The 17,725-nt window shown below is 44.2% G+C and overlaps 1 protein-coding gene across 2 annotated transcripts in view; it reads left to right on the top strand.

Annotated features, from left to right (window-relative positions):
- Nucleotides 1-10,818: 10,818 nt before the first annotated feature.
- Sri (sorcin) overlaps nt 10,819-17,725 on the top strand; it is a 10,979-nt gene continuing 4,072 nt past the window's right edge. Inside the window, exons 1-4 of one of the 2 annotated variants that reach the window (XM_005358290.3) lie at nt 10,819-10,932; nt 11,860-11,946; nt 13,631-13,700; nt 17,229-17,272. In XM_005358290.3, coding sequence (XP_005358347.1) covers nt 10,882-10,932; nt 11,860-11,946; nt 13,631-13,700; nt 17,229-17,272 — 252 coding nt within the window. In that variant the 5' untranslated portion in view covers nt 10,819-10,881. The remainder of the gene's footprint in view (nt 10,933-11,859; nt 11,947-13,630; nt 13,701-17,228; nt 17,273-17,725) is intronic. The other variant, XM_005358291.2, reaches the window with a different exon arrangement.

Genomic DNA, 17,725 nt, shown 5'->3' with positions numbered 1-17,725 from the left:
GGGTTGTGCTCTCTTCAGGGATAGTCCGCCCCTGGAGAGCACACACTCACCCGCCCAGATGGAACTCCTCAGTACCTAAACAGGGCCGCCTGGTAGTCTGATGATCCGGGGACAAAAGGAAAAAACCTGGCAGGCGGGGCGAGATCCTCTCTGGGTGGGTCTCCCATCCAGATGGAACTCCTCAGTCCCTAAACAGGGCCGCTTGGTAGCCCGATGATCCGGGGACAAAAGGAAGAAACCGGGCCGTCGGGACGAGATCCAGGAGTGCCTGTACTCACTGTTTTTAAAACCTAATTGGAAGCCAGGAATTGAGGTTCATTCCTGTAATCCCAACACCTAGGAGACAGAGGCAAGAAAACTGTGACAGTAGGTAGATAGTTTCTCATCCTTTTCCTTATTTTTAAACTAATACATATATATATGTATGTATGTATTAGTTTAAAAAATATATGTGTGTAGTTATTTTATTATATATAAAATATATGTTGTTCATGCATAAGAATTCATATATATATGTGTGTATATATACATATGTATGTGTGTATATATATATATATATGAAACCAGAATAATCTGCTCTCGAAGATTAGGAAAGCCTGCTATTTGGTAGTGACAATGCTTCACTGGTTTTCCCCTGTTGATATTCTTATGTTCACATTCTCTGCTTCTTGTATCTATTCCATATTTCATCTAGCATTATTATAATAGTGTAGGTCAATAACCCACCCCAAATCAGCGCTGTAAAGCAACACTGAACCCAGCACAAGCCTGCGGGACAGCCGAGCTGGATTTGACAGCTTGCAGCCCCATCTGAAAGTGTGTCTCACATCCGTCATGACCTAGCTGGCTCAGCAAGCACTATGACCAACGAGGCAGACCCTCTGTTCCCCTCTTCAGTTTTAATAGTTAACAACTTAACTTTCTAATAAACGTGATGTGATATCTTTGTTTTTAATCTGAATTTCCCTTGGCAACTAGTGATTTGTGGCATCTTTAAAACATGTTTTGATCTTTAATCTTTATCTTCTTCAAAGAAATATCTATATTGTCCTTTAACCATTTTTACTTAGGTTATAGTTGGTTTTTCATTGTAATAGTTCATATTTTCTGCCATTCCACAAAGAGTGGATTTCAGTCCGCTGACTGTCATACTCATGCTGGTCCCAGCCAGCAGGGGAGGGGTGACTACTAGTTTAAAGATAAAGCTCCCATCTAGATGTGGACACTTTTACTCTGGTAACTATAGCACCCATCTCTTTGCTCATCTTCACACCTCAAGTTTATGCTAAGAGAGTTTGTTGGAGACATTTCAAAGGTTTTGTTCACATACATATATGTAGATAGTTGTGGTACAAACGACAAAGAATAGACGTGTGGGAGGCCCTGCTTCCTCTTAGGACTCCTAGCAATGACTAATGGTATAGCTTTGTTCAATTACTTAACTTTCAAAGGTTTCTATGTAAAACCAATCAGTAGCTTTATACTTACAGACTAAATCATTCTTCTTACCACGAGGAGAATTTGTGAAAGTCTCTGGTGTGGTGTGAAACTGCTGGTAGGCCACTGTGGTCAGGAATTGCTATGTGTGGAAGCAGATTTAAAGAGGAGGGTGTGTCTGTGTGTGTGGATGCACGTCAGTGTCCGTTCATTTGTGTAATAATTAAAACGACTCCGTCTCAAAATAAACAGGGAAGGAGCTTGATACATCCCTCAGCAGTACAGGGTCTGTTCAGCAAGCATGAGAGGCCCTAGCCTCAATCTCCAGAGCTGAAAAACAGGGAAGAAAGAAAGAAAATGGTGGTCGATATAATAGATAAAAGCTAAGTTACAAACAGCATGTCCATGTGGGAGTTTTTATTCTCAATGTGAAGCTGAAGTAAATCTGTGCAAAGCAGCCTCCATAACGGAATAGTAAAGCACACACCACAGCAATCACTGTGCATACTGAATTATATCCCATCTTATCAAATGCTCACAGCCATATAGCTTATCCAATCACAGACTGCTGACTGATCAGGCCATGTCCACAGAATGTAAGTGCTGACACAGTCAGTGGGGTCATTTCTGTCTGTTACTTACTTTTCCCCTGCTAAAGCACTGATACACAGAGAAGTGGGGCCTTCGGAATTGCTTTTGGTCTGGAATGTTGCCCGCTGCAAGAACATTTTCTATTCATTAACTTTGCTCAATTTATCTGGCCTGAGCATTCCTTTAACAATAGAAAGCAGCATTGAAGGATTAAAAAGTCAAAATAATAACAATGATTTTCTCTGGATAATAGGCAGTTTTCTTTTTACTTATATCTTATAAATTTACTAAACTTTAAAGGTTTTAAGCTTACTTATAGTTTAAGATAGGCTGTAGCATGTTACAGATTTACATTTTAGCCAAATGACTTCAAGCAACTCTAAGCGACCTCCTGCATATTCTGGTTAGCACTTTGACTGGGGCATGATGGGGATTTTAGATTTCAAGGACTTTTCCAAAAGGACTGAGCTGTGAAGCTTAAACTTCCAGCATCACAGAAACATGAGAAGGATACCATGTGACAGCTGGTTTGGGGGATCTCACTGCCCTTAAATTCTAGGGTCTTTAAATAGCACATAGTGACATAGTTTAAACAGATTGTTCATAGGCATTCTTTGAGTACCTTGGTTTTCATTGTTACAAAGTTCACCTTACAGAGCCCCAGACCTTGATCCCAGAATTACCACAAATTTCACCCCTTTCATACCTGACCTCGGATGCTATGGCGTGTTTCACACCTGTGACAACTGGTATAACAACTCTCGATTCCGATAAAACAGATGGAATTTTAAGCACTGCTCGTGTTTCTTTAGTAAATTCTTATTCTGACTGGCCATTCCAGCCAGAATGCCTCCAGTTTTTAAGGAGGCATCTGGTATCTTTAAGGAAGACTAGTAAGATTAAAAATCAAGCCGTGTTTGCAGAGTTGACTATGGTCAGCAGTGTGGAGATACAGGATAAGCCAAGCCTAGGATTGTTTTTAAATCAAGTGATGGTGAAAAGAGACGGCCTAGTCAGCATTTCACAAATGCTGGCACGAATGCTGCAGCAGGTCACGTCAAGCAAAAGGAGAGAGAAGTTTAAGAACTTCGAGATTTAGAAGACACCTCTGCTCTCAGTCACAGTAAAGGAAACTGTTGGCTACCTTGAGCAAAAGCATTTGGACAGTCACCAGGGGTTTAGAAAGGGTGGCGGCCAGGCCTTTCCTTTGGAGGTATTCCCAAACCAGAAAGATACAGTGTAGACAACTTATTCAGGGTGTTCTGTCACAGATATGATGTGTGGGGATCTCTGACAAATATGGACCCGCATGATGACTGGATCCAAGATGAATGTTTTCTTCTCATCTGAGAAATAACATTTAAAACAGAGAGGGGATTGGTGGAACTATCATTTCATATGTTCTGCCTCCCCCCTTGGAATTAGGTGCAAAATGTTCAGAAATAGTTCATGCTAACGCAGACCACAACTAGTAGGTGGAAAGAAGTATGATAAGTCTTCCCATGACAGCTGCAACAAACTGAGACATCCTCTTCTGCGTATACAGAAAACTCACTGTATCGAATGTGTGATAGCCAATGACTGCCTGGGCCCATTTATATGGTTTTGGAGACTTTAAGGCTGTTTTGATTCCTGGAAATCTCAAGCAACTGCAAAGACCACATTCTGGGAACGTGCACAGAGGAACCTAACTGATACCAGCTACAGGAGAGCAAGACCCAGGTGCAGCGAGGAGCCTTCCAGAAAGCTCCTTTCAAAAATGAACACTCAGCAAATACAACGCAGCTTATTGAGGGAGCGAGATGAGCTTTACGGACTTGAAAGATAAACTGAATTCAAGACAATCAAACAGCAACAATGGTTTAGATGATAGAAATAGTTAACTTATATTTTCATAGTTCCATGCACCTTCTTACTTAACTAAGCTAACAGAAGGTTGGGGTTTTTAAAATTAATTTGAATATTGATCCTATTTAATCACAAGCTTATTTAATCACAAGAGCTAGCTCTCACCACCTCCACTGCAACGCATAGCATGGCAGTCTTGAGATTTTTTTTTTTAAAGAGGTAATAATTCAAAAGGTGTGTCTAATATTGACACATGTTGCAGGGGGGTGCTTGCTATTGCTGCTAGGGTCTGGTTATCCTGGCTAAGATCTTTATTTTTTGCCACTGAAGCAGGTGTGTTTCATAAAAACATCACTGGCCCCTATAGGAAGTCTGAACATGGTTATGGTTAGTTACTGATTGCCAGGGATTATGAGGAAACAGTATACTGGCTGCTAAGGTTCAGACTTCTTGATTCTGCAGTTTGTTCAGCCAGCAGATACACATCTTTCCAAGAATCACCACTCCTTGCTGGAAGACCTGACTGCAAGATGCAGGTAAGTAAAAATACAAATTTAACATTAGACAGTTCCACCCAACCTAAGTTTCTAATTCTACTAGCAGAAATACAAAGTTCTTAACACATGAGCCTACTGACACAGTTAATCAGGCTAAATATATCTGCAAAGTTTATTTCTATACAATATTTTCTAGAAGGTGGTTAGAATTTAAATGTAAAACCTAAAATTACTAATTATGGTGAAGAAAATTAAAACAAAAAAGTATAAATTCTCAACTTTGGAATTTCTGCTGAGAAAAGTAGGAAAAGCCAAAAGCCTGCTGAGCTGGGTAGCTAGCTCAACAGTTTTTAATGAACTCAGCTCCCTCCTCTCAAAGTTGCCTTTCACTTAAACAGGCTGAAGCAGGACAGGTTTCAGAAAAAAAATCCAGAAAATTCAATAAAGCATGTAACATAAAGCTGATACATCTAGATCTTCCAGAAACATGTTTGAGGTAGAGACAGATCCATTCTTTGTAGAACTTAGCTATCTGACTCCTTGTTTTTCAAGTACAGAAATCTAGTATAAGTGTGGCATTCAACTTGAACTGAAGCTTTCCTAGCCAAAATAGTAATGTCATCATTTCGGGATCAGGGTTAATCAACTAAGGATCCTTTCCCACTTGGAGGAAAACACACAAGGAACTCCTGGGAAATTTTTTGATATAAACTAAGAAATATCATACTTTTTAAACTATGACTCCTGGGAGTGGAGCCTAGGGCTTCAAACACAGTAGGTAAGTATTCTGCCATCTGTCCAAGCCTATCTCTTTCTTAGTTTAAAAAGTCTCCTATTGCTGAGCCCATACAGTTCTGCCATGTGTGCATGGTTTTCGAGCTGACCACTTGGTACTGGATGATCAGCTGCTGAGCTTCCCCTGGGAAAGACTTCTTTTCACTCCCAGCACTCCTCAGTTGCCCGGAGTTCTTTGTCTCGGGTTGAGGCTTCATGAGATTTCTTCCCCCTTCCATATTAGCAAGTCTATTGGTGTATACTGCTCAGGCCGTGCTTAACCAGCCATGTCTGTGAGACTTCATGAGTGTAGCTTCTCTGACATTTCTAGGAGACACCGTCTCACAGTCTTTCTGCCCCTCGTTTGCGGTGGCTCCCGAACAGAGCAGCTGTGTTTATATATTTAGCGGAGTGTGTGTGTGATTCGTGTGAAAGGTGTGTGTACCACAGCAGATGTATGGCCGTCAAAGCACAACTTTGCGGAGTCGGCTTCCCCTTCTGTCTTTATATGGGTTCTGTAAGTCGAACTCAGGTCAACAGTCTTGACCAGCAAGCTTTCTCCTACTGAGCCATCTCACTGGCCCTCTCTCCCCACAAGCCTTCATCCGAGGGAAGAGAAAAGTCGCAGAGAGAGCAAAGAGTGTAGCCTGAGAAGAGAAGGAAATACTTCCGTTGCTTTGGCTACTGTCATGACTGAGAACAGGGCGCAGGACCTCAGTTTTTCATTTTGTAAAGTGGAAATAATCTAATGATCTAACTTAGGGGCATTTGTCACCTGCCGTGGCTGGGTTTTGTTCCATGCTAATGAAACCATAGCTCACCAATCCTGGCTTCTCCAGGCAAGTAAAGTGAACTTGCTTCCTCTGAAATCTAGGGATGACAACATACACGAGCCAGTTCCTATATTGCCCAACAAAGGAGTCATTCGTTAACATTGCTACTGAAATTAAAACTTTAGTTTCTTGTACTGTGTTTAATAGCATACATGGTTAGTGTTTTCATTGTTCAGGAAATTCTACTGACTGGCTGTGGTTAACACATCATCCCTATAATGCCCTGGAAAGCCAGTGCGCACTGGCACACATACACGCTAAACCTTCCGCAATGGACTTTTCCACCGCGTGAACAAAATTAAATGACTGAGCTCTGCTCTTGGCAATGAGAAAAGGTCATCTTCTATTCACTAATATACTACTGTTTACATTCTTTCCCAAGAATCTTTAAAAAAAACAACAGGATTTATATTCATTGTCTATGTTATTATTGAATTCTCATTCCCACTCAAACTTGGAAATCTGAGTTTTTCCATAATGTCATAATGTGTCTTTCTATTATCCTCCGCCTCTTAGTTTATTTTTTAGTGAGTGTGGTGCTGGTGATCCAGTCAGGACCTTGGGTCACTGTCCAAGTGCCTTAACACAGTCTTATAGGCCTGCCCCAGCGAGATGGCTTTAGATAACAAGCTGACTCATCTAAATTACAACTAAAAGCTGAGCCCTTAATCTGGCAAAGGCATTGCTCACTCTCCCCATACATTAGACCTTTGATTGAGCTAACTGCAGGAAGTGGCCAAACACCTGTGGTTACCCGGCAACACGGTGCCTTTCACCCTTATCTAAATGAGGAAATTCTGCCCGAATGTTATATATGAGGTTTATGTTAACCTTTCTTTAGGGACCAAGAGTATCCATTTCCTTTTGCCTTGGGGAATATCACAAAAGAATAAAATCTTCTCCGTGTTAGTTAGCTTCCATCACTGTAACAAAATACCTCAGACAAACAGCTTGTGAAGAGGAAAGGTCTATTTCGGCTCACAGCTACTGGTCTCCTCACCCCATTGCTTCTTTGGCTGATGAGACCCAACATCATGGAGGGATGTGAAGCAAACTTAGCCTGTGATGACGAGGGAGGCAAACAGAAAAGTGGGGGGCGCGGTCTAATATCTTGTTCAGATAATATCTTTTAAGAGTCAAAGCCAAATAACGCCAGGGCTTCTACTGGAAAGGGCAGAATATTTATATTCAGTTTGGTCATCCCTTCAAAAGAATGGGTCACTCACAGGCTCTTCTTAGACTCTTTTTTTGAAATTCTCAAAACACTGTGATTAGAGTAGATGATCACAAAAGTCTCTGTGCTTCTCAGGAGAACTGACTCTCTTCTAGCTTCAAAACTGAATCTTTAGCTTCTGTCTGGTGACAGCCTCCAGTCAGGATGACTTGCCTGAGTAACACCCTGTGGCCTTTCTGTAAGACAGTGCGTTCTTCAAATGACAGTATTCTGGCTTTCGTGAGAAAGCCCTCTTCTGTCTACACACATAGCTTGGTGTCTTTTGCTGACTTTCTGTAGGTGGCTTGTGGATTGCAGTGCCTACATACATCTAGGACTCACGATTTGGAGGTGCAGGGATACAAATGTTATCCTATTCCACTGTGAAATTTATTCGGTTCAATATTAAAATGAAACAGGGAGGAGCATGCAATCATCTTCCTATGGGATCCTCTTAGTGATAAAGTAAGTTCAGTATTGCCAAGACAGACATGAGGACTTTGGAGTTTTTCTGTCTTTAAGGTTCTTCTGTCCTGATGCTCTGGGAAGCTCTGCCATAGAGAAAAACATGAGCATGGATTAGTGTCTTTATAATCTGTTTTTGTTTTAAAACACTTGGGATTTAAACTTATATTGGGAGTCAAAAATCTGGTGGGTGACCTTGGGAAAGTTCCTTGCTTCTCAGTTTCCTGATCTATAAAACGTAAGTCTATCTCTTTTGAAGGTGGTGTGCTTTAGGTGCAGTGTCATCAGGAGGCATCTAGCACTACACTTTGCACATGACAAGAGTGTGATAAAGTTGATTATTTCATTCCTTCCCCACACCTCCCATGGGGAAAAAATACGGAAACTATGAAAGAAAATCGCTCTTCTGTGTGCAATAGTGATACCGAATCTTTATCCTTCCATGAATTGTTTAAGTTCTCTAACACTCAGGCCATGAATAAAAGGGTTTGTGTTGAAGCCTGACATTTAAAGGGCAGCCTGGCAAGCTGCCTTGTCATCCTGCATATGTCCTGCTTACTACTACATAGGACGATACATGCAAATAGCATGGTCTCATCGTGTTCCTATTCAAGATAGGGTTTCTATGTGTGGCTTTGGAGCCTGTCCTGGAACTCACTCCGTAGACTAGGCTGGCCTTGAACTCACTTGCACTGGGATCAAAGGTGAGCGCCAGCACCGCCCAGCTCCTATGGTACATTTTATTGACCAGTGGGCAGATTTTGGAGTAGGCATTTTAACCACAGGCTCTTACCCTGAGGCAGTCACCATTCCTGAAGGTGACTCATACCACCATAACCTTAAAAGCAGTGCTGTGTTTGCTAAAGGCAAACGCCTAGTCTTGAGCTCTCAGTGGTTTGCTCTGTTTCGCTAAATTGTTTTATTACCAATAAAAACTCGAGAATCAGATACTGAAATAAAAACCTTAGAGATCAAAAAACACGAGAGGGAGTGACCAGCTGACCTTCTCTTTCTTACTGGAGACCAGCCAGTGTCCTGACTCACAGATCAGAGAATTCCAAGGCCCTCCCTTCTCCTTCCTGTATTCCTGGTTTCACTAAGGGTAATCTCAGTCACCTAGTCACTGGCCCCACCCCCTGATTCAGAGTTAAAGTAGTCTAGGAATGTCACAGTGTGGCCTGAGGGCCACATCTGGCCTTCCTCTTTTTGGGTGCACCCGAAAGCTAAGGACAATACTTTCTTCTTAAATGGCGGGAAAAGGTTGTTTTGACATTCGACAATTGTATGAAGTTCAACTTTGTGGTTATAAATCAGGTAGCACTGGAATACAGCCACACTGTTAAATTATGCCCTATCCTTGCAGACTACTGGGCTGTGGGTTATGAGAGCCCAGAAGTTGCTACTGGGAGCTTGTGAAGGGAAACTATTTACTACCTGGACCTTTTAGTTCAGGGGAGCAGAGGCAGAGTACCTAAAACCACAGCCAGCTCTGAGATCATTTCCTCCTTTTTCTTCCTTGACTGCAAAACGAAAGCACCAATTGTAGTTTAACTGCAGTGGGGGGGCGGCCTTGACCTGTCCCCCAGGATTTGATTGATTGATTGATTGATTGACTGATTGATTTCTTCCCTTTTAGGTTTTTTTTGTTTGTTTGTTTTTTGGGTTTTTTTTTTTTTTGAGACAGAGTTTCTCTGTAGCTTTGGAACCTGTCCTAGAACTCTTCTAGATCAGGCTGGCCTTGAACTCACAGAAATCCACTCCACTAAATCTCTCCACTAAAACTCACTTCTTAAGGGAGAGGAACTAAGAGTCTAACGACTCCTAATATAACAATTAGTATAGTCACTTGTCCATAAAACGAATCCCGTATTAGCTATAGATATTTTATTAGGGACACATATTTTGTTTGTTTGTTTTCAGGCTTGAGCCCTGACCGAGCTTAAACTCAAATGTGAGTTCAGCTCTGATCAAATAGCTGATTGACGTTCCCAAACAAAGCCTCAGAACGTCTGATCCACCTGGACGGACTCCCAGAGTATCTGAAAACAGTAATTTTATCTCCGGAATCAGACACACAAAAAAAGCCACACGTCGTGCTTTTGCTATGTGACAACGAGGACTGTTAGAATTTTCATCACTATTCAGAACTTCTGGGGGTTTTTTGGAGTTCATGTATCCAAAACGGGGAGGCGAGAGGTGCTGATGACTTACCCGGGGAATCAAGCCATGGTCTCACACTATGGTCAACCCTGTTCATTGAAGTCTTTCTCAAAACGGCAGACAGAAAAATGGGCAGGCCTGATGACCCAGCAGGCCAGGAGATCTGGGCTAGCCTGAGAGCCTGGTCCCCAGAGGGAAAGAGTCAGAGCAAACAACAGAAATTCTCTGTGCAGTCCTTAGCAGTCAAGGGGGAGCCAACGATTTTCTCATGGTTCAATTATACTAAAAAGAGAAAAAGAAACTGTGTGAAGAATTTTCTGAACAACCTAAGCGAGTTACCTATCCCTTCCAGGAGTGTTCACGAGAACAGTTGTTTCTTTTTGAATCATCCAGAAAACACATCAATTCAATTTTCTACGAATGATCCGGGTGAGGCTGTCATGCCTAGAAAATGTGCCCTTCTCCTACCCCACTCCACCCACTTCGCAATCGCACCAGCTACACCCAGCTTAACAGCTGGCAAAGAAACACGCCACCCTCATTCAAAGTTAAATTCCCCCTGCATAGTTCTGAAGTTCCATCCGGTTTTCAAAGGTGTTTTTCTAGTTTGATTTTAAAGTGTCTCTTTCATCCCATTGAGTTGCTCTTTAACTTTTTCCCTACAATATTGCACAGCGCTCTTATCCCACCCCACCCCCGTCCAATAACCGGCGTAAAATAACAAATTTACCACAAAATAGCACAGTAGGAAGAAGGAGGAAAAAAAAAACCACCCAGGGCGGTGTATGGATGTCGGAATGTGCCACTAGGCCGGGAGGGAGAACGGGTCCTGGAGTGTACCGCGTCTGGGGCCCTGGTCACCGTCGGATCGAGGGTCGCGCAGGGCGCTTGCCCAGCTCGGAGGCAGCAAAGAGCTGGCGGCGTGCGGGGTGGGACGGAGGGGTCAGGGGTGGGTGGCGGCGGGAGGTGTCCCCCGTGGGGCGGCGTGGTGCGCTCCGGGGCGGCTCCGGACAGGCAGACGGGCGGAGCAGCAGACGTGCAGGGCGGAGGCGCAGTCTGTACCATGGCTTACCCCGGGCACCCTGGCGCCGGCGGCGGGTACTACCCAGGCGGGGTAAGTGCAGAGCGCGGGCACCGCAGCCTCGCTGCTCCCGGGGAGAGAGCGCGTCGCGGACGCTCGGGAGGAGGCGCTGCCGGGGGGAGGGGGGATCCTCGTCCGGACCAGCGCTTACGCCTGGCTCCTGATGTCCATCCTCGGCCCCACTGCATTCTTCTGTCTCTATCTTCCTAGGGGTTCTCTCGGGACAACGGGTGGGTGGACTGCGACCCGGGAAGCCCACTCGGTAACTTGGAAATGTGGCGTGAGATAGTGCAGGCTGTGTGCTCACTTCCTGCTTTCTCTCGAATGCCCCCAAAGCAACAACAGCCATCTTGATCTAGCACGGTCCTGTGGTCACTCTCTTGAACAAAAAGTGACAGGGAGACCAGAAAGTCTAGAGAAATGAACTGGAGCACTAGAGAAAGACCACCCCGCCAGGTGTTAGGGATGTACTGTCAGAGACAGAGAACCCTCTTCTGAGATACAGCGGTGCCATCCTCCTTCCTCCCAGGCCACACCTGTCAACCCTGTACCAATTCCAGCCTTACCTAGTACTTCAAACACTTTTAAAACATAGTCAAAACAAAACAAAATTTAAAAAGCAACAGGAAAACAGTCCCTAGCCTTGCTGCTAAATCGCTCACTTCGGTTACATTCACCTATGCAAACTCCTAGTTGATAGAGAGTTTATGTGGCTTTGCATATAGCGACATCACTTTCATGGGAGTCTTAGTTTGGACATCACTTTCATGGGAGTCTTAGTTTGGACCAACTCGCCCGCTATTAAATATCAGAGGAGCGGGAGTGGAAGAGCGGGGTGGGTCACTGCGCTGGAGTGTGAGGTCGCGGGGAGGGAGATCCTGTGTTGCCTCTGCTTTGTGCAAAATTGTGCGTGGTGAAATAAACTAGATTCCGTTCTGATGCTTTTGCGTTTCCTTTAAGCAGTATGGAGGGGCTCCTGGAGGGCCTGCGTTCCCCGGACAAACTCAGGATCCACTCTACGGCTACTTCGCTGCTGTGGCTGGACAGGTTAGCCCTTCCTTTTAATACTGAAGCGTTGTTATATCTGTTTGTGTTACCGTTCAGTGCGGTGGCAGCTAAACGAACTTCACCCCTGGCCAACGAAGGAAAAGGAAAGGAAAACTAAAACATGCTTATTTTAGTCCTGGACAAAGTTGGGCAGAGAACATCTATATTCCTGCTAGATCAGCTCACAACTCACCTTGTGACTGAACTAGGGGTTCGGTTGAACCAAAGGGTGTTATATATTATAATCATGCTTTGAAGACCTATAAAGTAGAAAGATGCCTGTGGAACCATATTACCAGGGTAGAGTAAAGTTGTGTTCAGGGGGAAGAAATTCAAGTTCTGAACATAAAACCTCTGTTTGTCCAACCTAAAGACGTGCCTTAGTAATTCTGTAGCCCAATTATGGTATCTACTTTCAGTTGGATTTGCCAATTAGCCATCTACTCCCTTAGGAGGTAGAGAGGTGTAAAGAGCCACAGGCTTCAGGGAAGGAGAGTTACTGTCTGTTTGGAAGGTGACCTCTCTCCCTACTGTAGATGATCTTCCCCTGCTAGCGTTTCTGTCCTTATTAGGTTTATGGCCTGCTGACCCAGAGAAAGAATCCAGGCCACTTAGTCAAATCCTAAGTTCCACTTCCTTCCCTGTGTGCCGGTCTAGGCTGCTGGGAGGAAGGACACTTGCAAGGACCAGCTTGCAAGGTCAGACCTCTGTGTTTGGTAAATGTACCCTTGACGTAATCCAAACGTGTCCAGAAGGGATGTTTATCCTGCTTGTTCACCTTAGTTTTAACAACAAAATCCAGAAATCTCTGGTTAAAAAAAAAATGCTGTAGATGCTGTAGACTATGGTAAGCAAAACCCCCAGGCCGCCTTTGAAAGTGGTACTCTAAGAAACACAGCGTTGAGAATTTGAATGGAAAATTGAGCCAAAGACTGGGAGACTGTCTTCTCGAGTAGCTACTTAGTCTGTTATTGATCTGTGTCTTTGAAACCACAAGACATAGCACACCTCAAGCCGAGCTTTCTTAGATTGCTGTTGTCTCCAGCATGTAAGTGACCCTGCCTGCTTGGCTTTCCGCAGCCCTGGCCTCAATTCCACACACTCGTCATTAATAATTCCAAATTATTGTGCCTTATTTATAACATAATGGATCTTGCCCACTTAGATTTATATGTTTTACTTAAAATCCCTAAAAATGAGACAGTTTTGACCTCAGTCAGCCCATAAGAAGGTCCGAGAGCCTACCAAGCCTACCATATGTCTTCTGCATATAACTTTTGCTTCTATGCCATAAGTTGGTTCAAGAGCGAGCCTCTTTCTCCTTGGGCCTTGTATTTATTGATGCCCGAAAGGTCTACTATATACCCTTCTTCCTCTCTCTCTCAAAAAGGAGTTGAAGGATATGTTTTTAAACAATCCCGCAACTAATTATATTTTAAAATGATTAGTTTTGATCATTTTTTGGCTCAAAGTGAGTAGAGACTGTCTGCTATGACAAATATTTCCTCATCGTCAAATTCTTTATGGAATTAGGGTAGGGTTGGAAGAAGAGTGCCCACTTTTGAAAGACATTCCTTCTAAAATGCTGCTCATCACCATTTTCCCTTGCCCTTGTCTAAGGACGTGAAGCTACAGCTCACCATCGTTTTCCCGCTTCCTGATTTTTGTCTGTTTGTTTTCTAAGGATGGACAAATTGACGCCGACGAGCTGCAGAGATGTCTGACACAGTCCGGCATTGCTGGAGCGTACAAACGTAAGCTCATGTCCCAGATTCTTCTGATCGTACCCACTGCTCTGCACTTCAGCTGCTAGCTGTGATTGTTCCTTTAAAAAATCAAACTTTTCTGATCCACCACACTACTGGGTTTTTTTTGCATGTTGATTGAGCATAGTTTCTAAGTCACTAGTCTACCAGACAGGTTAGTGGATTTCTTGGATTTGGGTTCCCTGTGTACAGAAGCTATTCAAACCAGTGGCACAGTTCAGGTAACATCCCTCCCCCCCCCCCGACAGAGAACAAGTTAGGGTGCTGAAATGGAATCCGCCAGATCAGGTATCGTTAATGATAAGTGCTAACACGTACCACTGACCATTTGCCAAGTGCTTATTCTGTTCTAACTTTGGTGGCCCTGAGAGAGTGGCCAGACCTATAGTCTGATCTCCAGGCCCTTGGCTTGCTACTTGTCAATACAAACGCTTGCTGGCTGTGACATTCCACCTGAGAAGATGCGTTCCTGCTGAGGACAGAGTACCCGTTCCGCTGTTGCTGTCACCTCCTACTAGCCCTTCTGCGCCTTCCTCCATCTGTGCACACTGGGTGTGCAGCACAATCACCCAGCACAGCCCCACTCGGTACTTTCAGAACTGTGCTCCAAGCTGCACAGAGAAGGAAACATGGCCGAGATCCTGCATCCTGGCCAGGGCTTATTGTCTCACACTCTGCTGTTTTCATCTTTTTTCCTTAAAAATCTAGCCTTGACCACGAGAAGTTTCTAGGGCAAATAACAGTGACTTAGCTCAAGTGGGCCCCCTTCTCACTTCTTTTCCACTTGTGAATTAGTGATGACATCAAGCTGACACCCCCACGTCCTAGGAAGATGTGAGTTAGAAAGTTCCAACTAGAATTCACGGTGCTCAGCGTTTGCGGGGCACCGACAGCTGCTTGAGGCACTGTGTCCCCTAGATGGCCATCTTTACAACACTCGTGTTTCGGTTGTTCCCTTGTCTTGTGTGACTTCAGTGTCCTATTTCTGTTCCCTGGTTGGGAAATTAATTCAAAAGAAAAGGGCCTTTCAAATTTCTGTCATTTTAATTTGGTCCTAACCAAGAGAAGCCCTTTTCTAGGTGAAGGGAACTCAACTGTGAGTATTGTATTTAAGCTGTTAATTTTTAACGTCAGGCAGTTGAGGTAAAGGAGGAAGATCTAATGGAGTTTACCCAGTGAGGTGTCGTATCAGCCTTCAGCCTTTTGAAGCAGAAGAGATGCACAGATTCTAAACAGACTGAACTGGATTGTGGCCTTAGAGAGCAGTTCCTGCAGGACTTCATCCTGAGGGCTGGTGAGATGCCTCAGCTGTTCTTTGCCACCAAGGCTGATGACCTGAGTTCAAACCCTGGTTCTGCACCAACTCCTGAAAGTTGTCCTCTGACACACACCTTACACCTCCCCCCCCCAGCAAACAAATAATTGTAATAATATATTTTAACATTTTTATTTGAAAGTCAATTTTGTGATGGCCTTAAACCAATGCATTATAAGAAGATATTTCCCGAAATGCAAGGTCCATGTGATCTAGTTAATTAGTTACATGCCACCCAATTTCTGGGCTGCCAAGAGTTCTGAAGTACAGAAACCATCCATCTCTTTAGACCCAGATTCCAAGTCATCACCCACAGACTCGGAGTGGATGGGGGCATTTGGGGTACTCCAGACAAGAAGCAGCCATCCCTAGAGGGGTCTTGATGGGGTTTGTTCCAGTCTCCACAACAGAAATTCTGCTTCTCCTTTGCTTGAATTTGGTTCCTCTGTAAGCAGCTTGATAGATGCGGGCAGAGTAGGCTGCCTTCCTTTCTAGGCCGTCTGCATTGCTTCTGCAGGATGAAAAGTTGGCTGGGGCACTGCGGAAGCAAAGGGAAGCAGCAGCGGGGTGGGGGTGGGGCGGGGGAGGTTAGTGGCCACACACGGATGATTTTGAAACTATCTTGAATGATTGACATTAATAAGAGCTGTTTCCAATGAGAATACAGTGAGCAAAACTGAGCAAGGCCTGTTTGCCTCCCCCAGATTCACGGGACACCTGTGCTGAGCTTCATCTCACTGTGTGTCCCCTAGCTCGTGGACCCGGCATCTGTCAGTCGCTTGGTGGTTGGCTGTTGGCTAATATGTTGGGAAAACTTTAGAACAGAGAAATTAGCTGAGCATGGTAATCCGTGCCTGCAGTCTGCACACTTGGGAGGTGGAGGCAGAAGGAGCAGGAGCTGAAGGCAGCCTGGGCTACAGTGACGCTCTATCTCAAAAAAGCCAAATAAACACATTTAATAAAATGAGGAAACCATGGGCCTATAACTGTGTTGGTATTTGATTTAAGATGAACAGTTTTTAAGTATCACTCAAACCCTAAATATTCTGTTAAAAAAAATAATAACACTTGCTGGGCAGTGGTGACACACCTTTAATCCCAGCACTTGGGAGGCAGAGGCAGACAGATCTCTGTGAGTTCAAGGCTAGCCTGGACTACTACAGTGTGTATTCCAGAACAGTTAGAGGCTGTTGCCAGAGAAACCCTATCTCAAAAAAACCAAAATAGTAATAATAAGTACTAATAACCCACATTTCTCCTTAGCCTTCTTGAAAGAGACATATTTCTATGTTAAACTGCAGCTCCTGTCGAGGGGGTGAGAGTTCAGTCCATCCAGCCACTCATCCCTTCAAACAACCTCTCCAGTCTTGATGGACAGTTACACTGGGTGTACAGAAACAGCTCCGCCCAGTGTAGGTGACTGAAATAAATTCTTAGGCTGGGATCCTCCCACAGGCACATGGTCAAGACAGAAGTGTGTCTGCAGAACTGGTACCTAGGCTGGGGATGCTGTTTGTACATAATCCAGGCAGACAGGACAGTACCTACGAAAGGCAGAGGGAGCACGGTTCTTTCATTACGGAAGTGAGAAAGTTCCTGTGGTGATCCTGCGTGGCTGTTGGTGAGCTGGGAAAATTCAAGGATGTCCTCACATGTCCGGGGTTCTGGCTACCCTCAGAGCAGATCCCCTTAGAGCCCTCTGTGTGGGAGAACACTGCATTCTGTCTACACAATGTTCTGCTCAGCCAAGATCAGCAGTCTACAGGACTTTAGTATTGCTACAGAGTCTTCAGATAATTCTAGATCTTAGGAACTGGGGAGAGGCTTAGCAAAACAAAATCAAGGATATTTGTTAAGGAGCCCACGGAGCCCTACAGCTTTTGGAAATGACAAGACCAGGAGTAATAGTGGGGCTCCCGGGTGATCCTAGCCCTATGTTCAAGGTGATTGAGTACTGGGCAAGAGGGATTGGGGTTCCCACAGGTATCTATAACATGGGCCAATACGTGTAGTAAACATTTTGAACCTGGGCCATGTTTGACTCATGGTCCCACAAAATGGGTACAAGCCAAACACCACAAAATGGCAAGGGAGTAGCATGCAAACTTGGTAGCATGTTTTAAAACTCATAATTTGAATGATTCCAATGTAATATGAAATTTTGAAAAACTTATTCATGTACTTTTTTTTTTTTTAACCAGCTTTTAATCTGGAGACTTGTCGCCTTATGGTTTCAATGTTGGATGTATCCTTTACCTTGATGGTTGTCTAGAGTGTTTTTCCATGGTGAAAAAAAAACTATCTTTCTAAAACAAGTCATCTCAGGATGAATAACAAGTAAATACAAAATAGCAAGCAACCACCGAAATGCATGGTGAAATGACTAGCCGTTAGGATGTAATTTGGTGTGAAGAACAGGCAGGAAGTTTAGCAAACGGAAGGTTGTTCAAGATTGCACAAGGCGCCAGAGGTGCCGTGGCTCATGCCTGTTAATCACAACACTCAGGATGCTGAGGCAGGAGGATCACTGTGAGTTTGAGGGCAACCTGGGCTATACTGTGAGTTGGAGGTTAGCCTGAACTCTGGAGATCCTTCCTCAAGAGAGACAGGTGGGAGAGTGTGTGTGTTAGTTCAATAAGGCATCAAAGGAGACAAGAATGCCAGCCAGTTGTGAGTCTCAGTTTGACTAGTGTGTCAC

This window comes from Microtus ochrogaster, chromosome 26 (genome assembly GCF_000317375.1).
Source record: "Microtus ochrogaster isolate Prairie Vole_2 chromosome 26, MicOch1.0, whole genome shotgun sequence".
Taxonomy (NCBI): domain Eukaryota; kingdom Metazoa; phylum Chordata; class Mammalia; order Rodentia; family Cricetidae; genus Microtus; species Microtus ochrogaster.
Note: the sequence above shows the minus strand (reverse complement) of the source record. Positions and strands in the feature narration are given on the sequence as shown.